Source organism: Convolutriloba macropyga, chromosome 9, assembly GCF_964194025.1.
Source record: "Convolutriloba macropyga chromosome 9, txConMacr16.3, whole genome shotgun sequence".
NCBI classification, from domain to species: Eukaryota; Metazoa; Xenacoelomorpha; order Acoela; family Convolutidae; genus Convolutriloba; species Convolutriloba macropyga.
This window is the reverse complement of record NC_134476.1, coordinates 45,852,892-45,867,206: the sequence shown is the minus strand read 5'-3', so window position 1 is coordinate 45,867,206 and position 14,315 is coordinate 45,852,892. Positions and strand designations below refer to the sequence as shown.

Below are 14,315 nucleotides of genomic sequence, written 5' to 3'. Positions count from 1 at the left end.
AACATTTTGTGCGCGAGAGGAAAGAGCGAGCATTCCGTGAATGGCACAAAAAAATAGACAAGTTATGCAGGAAGCGTACAGTGGCAAATAAAGCTAGAAATCTTTCAAAATTAAGCAATCAAGTTTTGTTCCTTATTTTATTGTCTTCACAGCATATGCTGTCGCTTTAAGTATACTATTTTCAGAATTTATTGTGTTCAGGTTGCCGACAGACAATACGGGGTGTTCGACCCAGAAAAGAAACAATGGACTGGTCTTGTTGGTGACGTTCTCCGGGGCAAAGCCGACTTAGCAGTCGCTGGAATGATACGAAATTACGACCGGGAAGAGGTTGTTGACTTCACAGCTTCCTACATGGATTACGGTGTCGGAATCTTGATTCGGAAACCCCAACGAAAGACGAATTTCTTTGGGTTTTTGGAACCCTTGACAGTGCAAGTTTGGATCTGTATTTGCATAGCGACTTTTGCTATTGGGGTAGTTATGTTTGCGTTGGCGAGGATCAGCCCTTATGGTATCGAGGGCGTTGATGAATCATTGCAATTCAACTTCCATAATTCCATGTGGTTCGCTTTGGCATCGCTTATGCAGCAGGGAACCGATATCACCCCCAGGTCAATTTCGTCCAGAATGTTGGGCACATTTTGGTGGTTTTTTACCCTGATTGTCATCGCAACTTACACTGCCAACTTAGCAGCTTTTCTCACAGTTACACGGATGGAAAGTCCCATTGAGAGTTTGAATGACTTAGCACAACAGAATAAGATCTCTTATGGAACTGTTAAAGGTGAGTTATTCATTTTTTCTTAAAGTTATCTGTCCATCTATCCATTACACCACATCAGAGCTGAAAATAAAATTTTACTCAATTTGGCGAGATGAAAATTTCTCTAGAACGTTTTGAGATTTGAAAGTTAGATTAGCTGCAGAGACGTTAAAAATGCTTTTTCCCATAGCCATGCAGCTTGCAAACTAACGTCATCAATTTTACTAAAACTTCATAGAATGAGAAATTTTGAACAAAAACTGGACTTATTTGAGCCCTAGTTATTTTATTAATAATCGTTTTACTCATAAACAGTTAATCATAAATTAACTTACTCATAAACAGTTGGAAACCATATATTTAACAACAGCATTTCAACAATTAAACGCCAAAAACATGCCAACTGATTCTTCTAGAAGCATCTAAAAATTAACAAGGCGGCTCGGTAATGTGCGATGGCACATAAGGTTCCGACCCCGCCCATCCACAATTTTGGCATAATTGTCTACCAAATGAGAAGCAGATAGAAAAACCCAAAACATATTTTTTGCGAATCCCAAAAAAGTCTTTTTCAAAAAATTCTGTATGAACGATAAGATAGCCTCCCAAGCAAAAAACTCAGTGGAGTATAAATTGATGCATTAGATTGCTGTAATATGTCAATATTAAGAAAGCGAGCCAAGACGAACAGCAAAATCAAACAACAACAACAACAAACATTAATTACATCAAAAAATTTATGTCCCTCTTAAAAACTAAATTTAACAAAAAAGTCAACATGACGTCAGATAAACCAAAAACTAAACAAAAAAAACTTATAAATCACCAGAAAACACATGCGACCAGTCCATAAAAAGGTTTGGTAACAATTATACAAAAAAGAACAAAAACAGTAAAATAAAAAAATTAACTTATTTTTTTGAAACAGTTAACTACAAAGTAATAAATACCATTATGAATCAATTAATATAACCACAAATTTACGATGACCACTGTTTCTATAGAAGGGCATTAGGACCTGTCCTTATTCATTTTTTAAAGCGGCTAAAAAGAACAACAAAAAACACACAAAATTTCAATTGAAACTTGCCAGAAAACGCTGTCAAAACCGTCAAGCCATATTTTGGCCCTTAGAATATATTCTATTGCGCCTTCTTCAAACAGCTATAATGTATTACGTGGCCATTCATTAGTAAGACTAAGTAACAAGTGGACAAAAAAAGCGAAGTGCTAAAGTAATACTTTTAATTTTTTTTGCGAAACAAAATTACATTCAATGTCATGAAAGGCATTAATTACAAACAGAACTATTTAAATAGGGTCGTTTATTCATGAACAAGAAGCCCTGGAGACCTCTAATTATCCAGAATATTTCTTGCATCCACAAAAATAACGTCAAAAATGACAAAAATCAAATTAATTTACTTTTTTTTGTGAAAAACCGGTGTCGAAGCCAGTAAGGTCATAACAAATTCTTAAAAAGAAGATTTTGGGACACCAATCCCTTTTGTTCCCTTGTCACCCATAATGTCATATTTGACCTGTCTTTAACTAACGAGATTAGGTAACAAAAAGAAACATAAAAAGAACAAAACTGCGAAATAGAAAAGTTTTTTTTTTAATTTTGGCAAACGATTGTTTTCAAAGTCATGAAAGCCATCAGCTATCTACTTATATCAGAATATCGGTTCTTCTATTTTTCCATAAAAAACCAATGAAAACTATTGCTTTACAGGAAATTTCATACGACCGAAACGACAAAGTATAAATGACAGTTAGACAAAAATTAAAAAATTCAATTGATTTCTTCAAGAAAGAGGCGTCGAGGCCGTTAAAACGATTATGTAAATCTTTCACGATTTTAATATGTGCCTTATTTTGAACGCTAATAATGTTACATGAGAACTGTGATAATGTGATAATGTGACAAAATTAGAAAACGTGAAAAACTGGCAAATATCAAAACAAACAAAAATCTGAAATCTTGTAGTATCAAAGCCAGAAAAAAATAACTTTAGGCTTAAAACTGCAACAGAGAATAATTGTTAAATTAGTAGAAAGAATAAGCATTCTTTCTTTGCTGAAACTAAGCTGGAAGTTGAACAAATTAAGAAAAAAATAGAGGAAAAGTTAATTAAGCCATTATTTATTGAAAAGTCAATTATTTTTTAAAAAAAGAAACGACCATAAACTTTCAAGTAAAAAACTAAATGCATTAGCTTCGAGCTGCTTTGTAAGCAAATTGGTTGGACCTATCATTCCTGAGCTTTGATTTGATATGTTCTGTTCTTTATTATTAAAAAAAGGTCTTTTTTAAAAAAAAAAGACCGACTGATTACAACCCATTTTTTTTGGATTGTAACAGTCCAAGAATGGCCCAAAACTATCCCTGCTAATGCTTATTGTCCGTTAGGAACAATTGATTTTTCGAATATTGCAGATATAGATAATTTGTTAGTTGAAAACTCAAAATAAATTCTGCATTTTTGATAATCAACGAGTAAAGTTAGCAAAAAAGGCAAAGTTTTAACTACAGAGCACTCTCAGCGGACTCTGAAGTAGAAATAGCCCCCTTCTGAGTCTACAAAGATTGTATGAGTGTGTTGTTTGGGGGTGTACTGTCGGCAAATTTAATAAAAGTGGACTAAAGTAGCTTATTTCGTGCTGTTTTTGATGAAAAAGGCTAAATTTTGAAATGTTTATCCAGATTTTTTGACCAAAAAAATTAAATTAAAACAATCAACAATGCTTGTTCGTCTTTAAAAATAAAATAAACGACACTATTCTTAAAAATTATAGCAAATTTTAGCAAAATTGACGAAAATTTAGGCATAAATTCCGGAAAATGTGAATAAAAACAACGTGAATTCACTCTTCTTTTCTCAGAAGTTTAAACCTCGATAACTCCCTGTAGAAAACGAAAATTTAAAAAATCTTTTTAATTCCATATTCTACGCTGGACGAGCTTTCTAAAGATACCAGTCTCAACTCTCTACGATGAATATATCGATCGGCGAAAATTCACGGAACAAAAAAAACCCATTTGAGTATATAGTTCCTCCCCCCTCAAGAGGGTCGGAACAAAAATGCAGCGCAGAGCTCATGTTTAAGATTTCAGGAAAAATTTCCTGGAAACCACCTTCCTTCAATTTTATTTATAAGCATCCTCCAATTCAGAAAAAAAATTACCTATTAGTTTTTCGTGATGGTTCCAAAACCAAAGTTCAGTTAATGGTGTAAAAATCAATACGAATCACAGCACGTAATATAAAAGAGCCAAGTTAAAAGATTAGAAATTACGGAATAACCCGGATTATAATGCTAGAGTAATTAGCACTGAACCACAACTTTTTAAATCTGTGTTTTTGCTATTGCCATAGTCTGACATGTCACTTACGGCTATATCAAGACAATAAAGCAGGCAAAATTTTGCAGTTCTAACCCTCAGAACAGATTACAAAACTTCATTTTCCATGCCCATTCAAAATTTCCATCCTATGCAACCTCTTATCTATGAATCTCAAAAACTTGACAAAAATGGACCAAAAAGTCAGTAATCAGTACAAAGTAGAAAAAGAGCTGGAAACAGTTTTCTCAAAAGAGAATTCTGTAAAAAACAATTCATAGAGCAAAAAAATGTGACAAATTAAATTTCCATTAAAAACAGTTCACAAAGAACAACAATACTCTCTAAATTAGCGAAGCCCCAACCCCCCAACCCCCTCTCCGCCAACCACAAGACCCCCACCCTACGCCATCACCACCACCCCCCCCCCTTCACACACATGATTTTCAAAATATTCAAAAACACTAATTCTCTTATGATCAGTGGAAAATTGCAAAAATGTCATGTGCATTCCAAAATGAAGAGAAAAACAGACGCTTGATTTGTTATGCGAAGTCATGCACTCTTGAGATCCGTATTGTACGATTATGCTATGAGACTAGGATCCGGGAATATTTTCACATAGAGTCGCCTAGGAAGATTTTGAAAGATTGTCATTACAAACAGAATAAATTTAATTAATCTGTTTGCTCTCAACTACTTTGGCACTGCAATGTGATACGTATCGTCTGCATCTGCAAGTTCGGAAGACCCTAGAGATCATAAATTGTTTTAAAATTCTTCCCATTTTAGTTCCTATTTAGAAACGAGTTCTTTTTACAGTTCTCAGCTTACACGCCACAGAATGTTAATAAAGCAAAAACAAAAATTCGGCTAGGTAGCTTGATGAAAAGTTGAAATAAAGGCTAAGTAAAATATTTCCTTGAAAGTATTGAAAACGTGCACTGCGGTTGAATTTTTGTAAACCGAACCGGTTGCTTGAACCGGCTCTGCGCTACAGATGATTGAGTATCCCCTTCACCTCATATGTTTCTTTGGGATAAGGCAAAAGGGTATTTCAGAATTTTTTGAAATAAATATATGGGGTTTTTTTATCTTAAATTAATTTTAATGGCCTCAAAAGCGTTAAAAACTAGCGAAAGCTCCATGATTCTGATTATTGCTCAAAATTAAGCACATTAGGTTTACGCAATTTTACTAGAAAAGATATTCTAATTTCTCTTCTGTTTTATCTTGTGATTCCAATAACTTAACAGGCAAAATTTTTATATAATGCATATTTCAAGCGACGAAGTGTGTATATGTTTGCCTAAGAAACTGTGGAGCGTGAAAAGTTCCATACATTTTTTAAAAAAAAAGTGAAAACTATAAGCCAGGTGTTCTCTTCGAGAAACATAAAAAATTGAGAAAGCCTTTTTAACAACTGATTCAATTTTTCATAAGCCTATCACTCATATTTTTTGTATCTCTCCACAAAAGATATTAATCGGCCAAAATTGACTGAACAAAAAAAGACGGTCTGGTATAAAGTTTTTAACCCTTAAATAATTGTGCAGGGTTGGATCCAGTATAGATATCATGATCCAGTTGCCCATTGCTATGGTAGCATTTCATTTAGAGCTTGTTTAATTTCAGGCAGCAGTCTGGAGCAGTTTTTTGAGGAGCAGGGCAACAAGGAGTCTCCTTATGACAAACTGTGGAACTACATGTCATCTATGGACCCAAGTCCTATGGTCAGTGACGTACAGGACGGATACAAACGGGTCAAGCAAGGTATGAATAAAATAACTTATTTTTCTGTTATTTTTATGAGCCCTCAAATTTCAAGCGTGAAGATCTCAACTTCGAGTAATATGGAAATACTGTTAATTTCCACGTAGGGCGTAATTTCTCTACCCTAATTGCGATGTCACCAAAAAATGTCATTTGACCCGAAGTATTATTATACGTCAACCCAGTGTTTTCACATATCCAGTATCGGTAGACGACAGTTTTTTTTTTTCAAAATTTGACCACTCAACTACGGCACTTCTCTATAATTTGTTTCTACAAATTTTACCATCACCTGTATTGCAATGTCAATGCAAAAGAAAAAATTAAATGGACGCGGTTTAGACTTTTTCAGGAGTTCATTGTCCTTTTTTCAGTTGTTAGTTTTCTTTTTTTTTCATTGGACCAAAATAACTTAATAGCATATTCCATCAACTTCACGCGGTGACTCCTATATTCTCTCCTGAAAGTATGTTTTGCAAAAACAAACTACTAGACAAACAGGAGTTTTGTTTGAGGCATTACAAGAGGGGGGAGCTTTAACCTGTCTATCTTTACACTTCACCTGTTCCGTATTGGACCTTATTAACCTGGTCTTAAATTTCAGGAGACTACGCTTTCATGTGGGATTACCCTGTGCTACAATTCCAGAAAAAGAAGAATTGTGACCTAATGACAGTCGGGAAACCATTCAACAGCAAAAATTACGCATTCGCAGTTCGAAAAGGCGCTCTCTACCAGGAACAGATCACATTAAGTATCCTCTCACTTCAGGAAAGCGGCGAGCTTGAAAAAATCAGACAAAAATGGTTCGAAGCTGAAAGTTTATGCACAGAGGACGAAAGTTCAGACGACAGCAAAGCTTCAGGACTCGAAATGGAAAATGTCGCGGGCGTTTTTTACATTCTAATAATCGGTGCTTTCTTAGCGCTATTTTCCGCGTGCATTGAGCTGATTTGGTACAAGTTTTTCAGACCAAATTCTCAAAACTCACAAAATGCAAATTCACTGGACTCGCCATTAAAGCGGACTTTATCAGTAACTGAAAACAATCAGTTTAATTTATTAACCAGCAATAGCAACAATAGCAATAATAGTAATAAATATATTATTAAAAATAATAATAATAGTAATAAAAGGCCGCCCTACTGTGACTCTATAGCTTAGTAGTTGTGTAGTTTATTTCTGTCATTATATATCCTTATTTGTTGTAAATGTTGCGTATATATTGTATTTTCAGATAATTTTTCTAAATTTACTTTTCGTGTTTTGAGCTTTTTCTCCGAGTTTTTCCCTGCGTGATGATATAATTGAGATCCTGCAAACTGGACCAGAATATCAGAACCAAAAATGTCTCTTAACGTTGTAACGAAAACATTGTAACGTTATTATTATACGTTAACTGAAACCTTTGTGCAGCTCCTAAATCTAATAAGAACGCTGTAAGATCCATAAAATAGCTTATACTCAATCGAGGGGAAAAATTATTCAAGATTGATGCAACTTTTTTGACGTACTCGTGAAAAAATATCTAATAAAGTAAAAGCTGTACACTTTTTTGAGTAAAACATCTCGAAAATGTTACTGTTTTTCGCCCCAAAGTAACTGTTTTTAGCAACAATAGCAATAATAGTAATAAATATATTATTAAAAATAATAATAATAGTAATAAGCCACAAAGTTTTTTAAGTATTGCGTTTGATATATTGAGCTTTGAAGTATTTTGAACGATTATTTTTAAGTATGCTAACAAAGAATATTGCCTTTGAAGATTGTCTACAAGATTCGAAAGATGCTTTAACCTTTTTGGTCCGTGAGGTGTAAATAATCCCACCCATAATTTCCTGAAAAGATGAACAACCTAATTAGAATTAAAGCCTATAATCGTATAAAATAGGAAATGAAAAGAAGATTGAAAACAGTATGAAACATCCGTTTGATGTGTGATTAAAATCATGAACTCAAAAATACTTTCTCTTGAACATACTCAACTGAACCACATCTCTGATTGAATCACAAAAGTTTAGTTTGAAAATGTACCCAGTGAACTGAAACTTGGTACGCCTTGATAAGAAACATACTAAATTTTGCCAAAATCTTGACATGGTACTCACCATAAAAATATCAAGTTTTGTGCGAACTTGCAATATCTTTGCATGGCTGTCAAGAAACAAGATCTTGCCAAGGGGATAGCCAATAAAGATTAAACAAGACATTAACCATGATTAACAATGACAAGAAAGATTTAATCAACATAATCCCGCTCATCAAGATTTACCACCATGAAATGTATTCATGATTTCAAGATCTTGGCAAGATGTTTCGAGTTTTGCAAGAAGTTTCAAGATCATGCATGTCTTATCAAGATGTACCAAGATTCAATTGACTGGGTAAAAACTTGTACTGTTAATGCAGTGACTTACAGTACTATTAATGATTAAATGCCATACAATTTAAAATTCAAACAGCTTGCCAATAAACACTAGAGGAGATCAAGGGGCGTTCGCACGAAAAACTTAGAATAAGAATCTATTAAATTCAGTCACAGTCCAAATGAAAGAAAAACAGACAACGTCATTTTTTTCGATTTGGATTTTTTTCGTAAAACTGTTTCCTGATTGCGCTCGAAAGGAAAATTTATTTTGAATTCATTTTCCTTGTAACTTTCTGCGATTACCATATTTTAATACAAAGAACTTGGCGCTCGACTGTCCGACTAAACAGGAATGGCAAACAATCTAACCCGATCAGTTCAAATAATTAAACTTATGTTTAATAAAATTCAACTAATTTGTGATAAGCTTGTATCATCATGAAGCCACGTTTTGTGAAAGTTAGGCAATCAATTATACTTGAGCTGCGGTGAACGACCTTGCAAATTCTAGTTTCCACCAGACGCAATTTGATCTTGGTATTAGTGTGATTTGATTTTAAGCAAAATTAATGGCTCTCAAAAATTTTACTTTAGAAGTCAGTAAAAACGGTCAAAATTATGAAGTTAATAGCCTTTTATGATCGGGTTTTTTAGATTGTGATTGTGCGTGGATTTTGAGCGCTTTGATCGATAATTAACTTTTAACTTCCTGAGGCTAATTTGTGTGAAAATTCCAGGTTTTAAATTGTTAAAAATTACCCGTCAGCATCACAAGAACACGCAAAATGACTGGCTATCTTACATGAAGAAAGTCTAAGTGGCAGTAAACTTATTTGAAAATGCACGTTGGATGGTTAACTGGTTGGTGTTATTGCAAGTTATTTCCTTTCGGTTTCTGTTCTCATTGATTGCATTGATTCTTAATACAGCTTTCTTTTTCTTTGGAGACAAAAAAAATAGATAAGATTTAGTATCGTGTTTGAAGTAACAACTTCAAACATTTTCCGAGAGCACCAATGAATTCGTGGGTCAAGTTACTAGTTCTGACCAATTAATGTGACCTTTTATATTGAACTCTTTTGTACATCAGATCAAATAAATAAATTTGTTTGTCCTTTTTCCTTTACTTCAATTGCATGTTCATTCTATAGCAGCTAACCAACTCTAAATTTTGTTGAATTTTTCGACTGTAATGAGAAATAACAAGTCGCAGTTTTATTAAGCAACTTAAAGATTCTTTTTGTGCATCAAAATTTAGCATTATTTTTGGTTAGTCATTTTTGCCAGAGCTTTTATTATGTACGAATATGCAAGATACAAATCTTAATTTGATACATTTTTGACTTAATAAACGTTTACAGAATGACGGGAAATTAGTTGTATACTTGTTTTAATTTCTTAAGAAAAAACCGTTTGATAAAGGGGAATTCGTTTGAAATTTAAAATATAGAGGTTTCTACAAATCTCTTACCGGGCTGTCAGAAACGAAGGGATATTTTCGTCAAAATTATTGCTAAAATGTTGCCATTTCATAGGTTTAAGAAGCGAATCAAAGGGAATTCCACATTAGGTTGCAAAAGGTGCGTTTGTTCAAGTTTTCGCGTTTGTTCAAGTTTTCGCGTTTGTCAAGTTTTCGCGTTTGTTCGAGTTAGGCAACGTGTAAATTAGACATAAAAGTTAAAGAAAACCTAATTTGTAAACAACTAAATAAAAAAGCCTAGGATTACTCAAAGCGGATTAGGACGGCAAATTGTAATTTCATCCTTGTCGATAGGATTGCTTTTGAGACAATTTGGTTTCTTATCATTTATTGAGTAAATCAAAAAGAAATTTTTGAAATGAATTCTAGACTTTTTAATACTTTGTCACTTGTACGCAAAAAGCCTCTAAGTGTACTACTATGCAACGTAATAATGCAACCGAAAGGCGCAACGCAACGGCATTTTCCCGCTAAATAGAAGCATTTTCCCGCTCCTTACTACTTTTCGTCTCATTCCATTCACGCAGAAAATGTTCTAAATACAGCTCGACGACGTCAAAAAGATAAGAACATAATTGAAAGGCTTGAAAAGAATTTAGCTGATTCACTTGAACTAGATAAGACAGTATATCTGAACTCTTTCGCAGGTTTAACTCTGACAGAAGTTTTTCAAAATCTTAAGAGCTTTCGTCGTATTCCTGATCTGCCCACTAAGATGAAGTTTGCTGGAAACAGTATTTCTGGACCGTTGAAAATTGCCAATGCTTTCAATCAACATTTTGCATCTGTTTTCAGAGAGGATACGAGCCCTCTTTCAGTGCCACTCGCTTCAGCAGACCCCACAATTTGTCTAGAAGATATATATTTCACTAACAGTGAAGTAAAATCAATGATCTTTAGTTGTCATTCGGGTTCTGAGTCCTACGATAAATTGCAGCCAATCTTATTGAAAACGTTTTCACCTGCCATTGTCCCAGTTGTTACTGAGATATTTAACAAAATTATAATTCAGCAAGAATTTCCAAAGAGCTGGAAGAAAGCAATAATTAAACCCCTGCATAAAAAAGAGTCGAGAATTGACATAGAAAATTACAGACCAGTGTCAATGTTGTGTGCGCTTTCCCTAATTTTCGAGAAATTACTGTATAGAAAATTTAGGGATCGTTTATGGAAAAATTTAGACAATCGCCAGCACGGTTTCAGGACCAAGCATTCTACTATCACTCAAATGATCCAGTATTGTGAAAAAATTTTTCGTTGTTTGAATGCTAAAGAGTCTGCTTTAAGCGTTTATCTCGATATTGCAAAAGCGTTCGATACAATTAATCACAATGCAATTTTGTTGAAGCTTACGCATTTTGGATTTGATAACCAATTTCTCAAGTTTTTTGCAGATTATTTGTCAAATAGAACGCAGTGCGTGTTTGTTAAAGATGATTATTCGTCAGAGTTAGCTGTTACGAGTGGTGGTCCACAGGGTTCAGTGTTTGCGGTTTTTATGTTTGCTGTGTACATTAATGACCTTCCATCTCTAATGGAGAACAGCACATATCTTTTCGCCGATGACACAAAAATTATTGGAAGTCAAATGAATTTATTTTCACTACAAAATGATTTAAACAAAGCAATTAAATGGTCAAAAGAAAACAGAATGCAATTCAACAATGCAAAGTTTGAAGCTATATGTTTTGATGTAAAAAGTTAGATCAGTGTAGTGTCCACTTGTATGCAGACGATACAGAAATTACATGCAAATCTTCGGTGAATAATCTTGGTGTAGTAATTACTAATAACTTGAAATGGGACAGTCATATCAATCAGCGGCTGTCAAAGGCACAACAAAAGCTTTTTTCTTGAAGAGAAACGTTCCCTTTTCTACAAATACGAAAGTAAAAGTAAGTTTATACAAAAGTTACATTTTATCAATTCTCCTGTACGCGTCAAATGTATGGTTCTCGAATTGGCCAAATTGCAGAAAACTCGAAAAGATGCAAAGACGAGCGCTCAAGTGGGCTTTGAATAAGAAATTTTTTACAGATAGTGACTACAATCAGAGCCTCATTTACAACAATTTGTTGCCGATCAGTTTTCTTTTGGTTCGAAATGATCTTCTTATGCTGAACAAAATTTACAACTGTGATACTGCCCTTAAGTTTGATGATTATTGGAAAGTTTTCAAGGGACCACGCAGTAACCGTTCTGCAGCAAAACAATTTTTGAAGACCAATTTTAATTGGACGAAATCAGTCAAATTCGAAGAGTATTTTGTCTTGAGAGTTGTGAAATATGCAAATGTTCTCTCTCAGCGAAATGACATCTCAACTTTTGACTGGACATGTCCAACAGTGTTATTTCGGAAACAGCTGAACTCGCTGTTGAAATTAAAGGCTTTGAACTTTAAATACTATCAGTATCCTGTTAATTGGTCCTGTTTCTAATTAGTTAACAAAGTGATTCCCGCATCGCGGGTACCAAGTCAATTTAATAATAATAATAATAATACCAGCCACAAAAGTCTTCTGAACTTTTTTGTGACATTTGAATCAAGGAAGCTGTGTTTAATCCATGACTCATTATGAGACAAAAATGACCCTAAGCCTGTTTTTTAGACAGATACCCCATCAAAATTTCCCAATCTCAAAATCCCTTCTATTTCTCTGCTCAATATAACTGAGCCTGGCACCTCAGTCTATGGTTTCTAACCTTCAAACTTTGTAAGAAACCCTTCACTAACAGCAGAAGTTTGTATGATAGCTTATATCAGCTCCGGTGGCCTCGAGGTTCAAAGATCACTCTTCTTAAGGACTTAATTACTCGCTTGACATATTAAGGAGGGGAAATGTCCCTAGGTGACTGCTATTAATTTGAAGTGGGCATATTTGAAAGCCACCTTTGGGGTGTAAATGAATGCAGTTTATTTATTTAATTGTCTGTTGTGCTGTTAACAAATTTATCCAACTGGTAAACGAATGGTGATTTGATCAAAATGCCCGAATTTCAACCACAGTCAACATTCTCACCATGTTTCTAATTTGTTTACTCAATGAATTCTGCAGATCCTTGAATGATCAAAGCTGTATTCCTTATAAGGACTGTGTTTCATCAAATAAATTGCCAGAAATGGCACGCTTGGGGTAAATAATATGTTGTTCTTGGTGAACTGGAAAACGGATCAGACATAACTGACCCAGGCAACATGAGGAACATACGTATAGCGAGACGCTTATTTCAGTATGTGACAGGCATAGATATTAGAGGAATGTTAAATATGACTCCGCCGCTGGTTGTCTCCGAGCATGTAAGTATTTCAGAGCTCAAAGGATATCGTGTGTATTGCAGAAAGCAAAACTAAGGCGGTGCAAACTTTCTTCGACCCACAGAGCCTGGAAAAAGTTAAAAATATCTTAAGAACTTGAGAAATCTGAGTCAAACTGTGAACAAAACTATATGAACCTAGGAAAAGTAGTTGAAAGTGCTTTCTCTAGTCCAGAAGACCGAACCAAAACGACGACCGAAATGTTCGGTGTGTTCGGTTTTCCACGTAAGAAATCGTCCGTATGTTCTGTATGTTTGGCTCCGAACACAAGAGATTGACTTTATGTTCAATCCCTCAGATTCAGTATGTATGGTTTTAAACGTAATTAATCATTGGTGTTTCTCCATACAAAATTTGATTTCTTTGCAATTCGATTCTATAATGTAGTCATATGATTCGGTATAGTGGGCTTTTTAGACTCGATATGTTCAGTTCTCAACGTAATAAATATCCACTTTCTAATTTTATTGTAGCTTTCTAATCGCAGAAGTTTCAAAGGTACCTCTTGGGACCAAAACGTTCAAAAAATGATGATTGATTGACTTTCTTCTTCTGCTCATTTTGCTAAAATTGGTCGGAAAAATCTGATTTCTTCGTTTCTTTTTTACGTTAATATTTTTGCAGAGTTGACTCACATTGACGGGGATTCAATTCGTCAAAATCACAATCACTGAGTCTTGATATGATCATTAAAATCACGAAAGGTCATTTTCTCATCATTGACTGTGCCTTGGAACGACGATTTCTTACGGATAGAATTGAATATACCGGTTCTAAGAATACCGGTTCAAACATATGGACTATTATCTTACGTTTCGAGACAAACATACCAAAATCAACCATACATATCTTACGTTTAAAATCAAACAAGCTGATACTAGGAAACAAAATAGAGCCGGACCCAAGGTTGAAATTGAATAAAAACAAAAACATATAAGTGATCCGCGCAAAAATATAAATTGGTTAAATTATTGCCAGAAAAAATGAAGGTAAATTTTTCATACGCACGTCTTTTGTAGGCGGCGAATCGCAAAAGTAGTTTAAGGAAAAAGTCGAAAACTAAAATCCAGGAAAAACACAATACAAAATGTTCAGAGAAAACGAATGAGGCTCATTTTTCATCAAAGTTTTTAGAACATTTTCTAACAATCCACAAAAGAAGGTTAGTTTTTAAAAATTTCCTACGCCATGAAATCTGCCTTCAAAATTTTATGTCAAGATTTTTATGTTACTATTGCAACCACTTCAGAAAAAAAATTACGA

At 34.3% G+C, this 14,315-nt stretch overlaps 1 protein-coding gene across 4 annotated transcripts in view; it reads left to right on the top strand.

The window, feature by feature from the left end:
• Positions 1-7,155, top strand: part of LOC142345803 (glutamate receptor 2-like) — a 30,195-nt gene extending 23,040 nt beyond the window's left edge. For all 4 annotated transcript variants that reach the window (XM_075398170.1, XM_075398172.1, XM_075398171.1 and 1 more), the window contains 3 exons: positions 202-787; positions 5,748-5,885; positions 6,490-7,155. In XM_075398170.1, the coding sequence (XP_075254285.1) occupies positions 202-787; positions 5,748-5,885; positions 6,490-7,049 (1,284 nt within the window). In that variant the 3' untranslated portion in view covers positions 7,050-7,155. The remainder of the gene's footprint in view (positions 1-201; positions 788-5,747; positions 5,886-6,489) is intronic.
• The last annotated feature ends 7,160 nt before the right edge of the window (positions 7,156-14,315 follow it).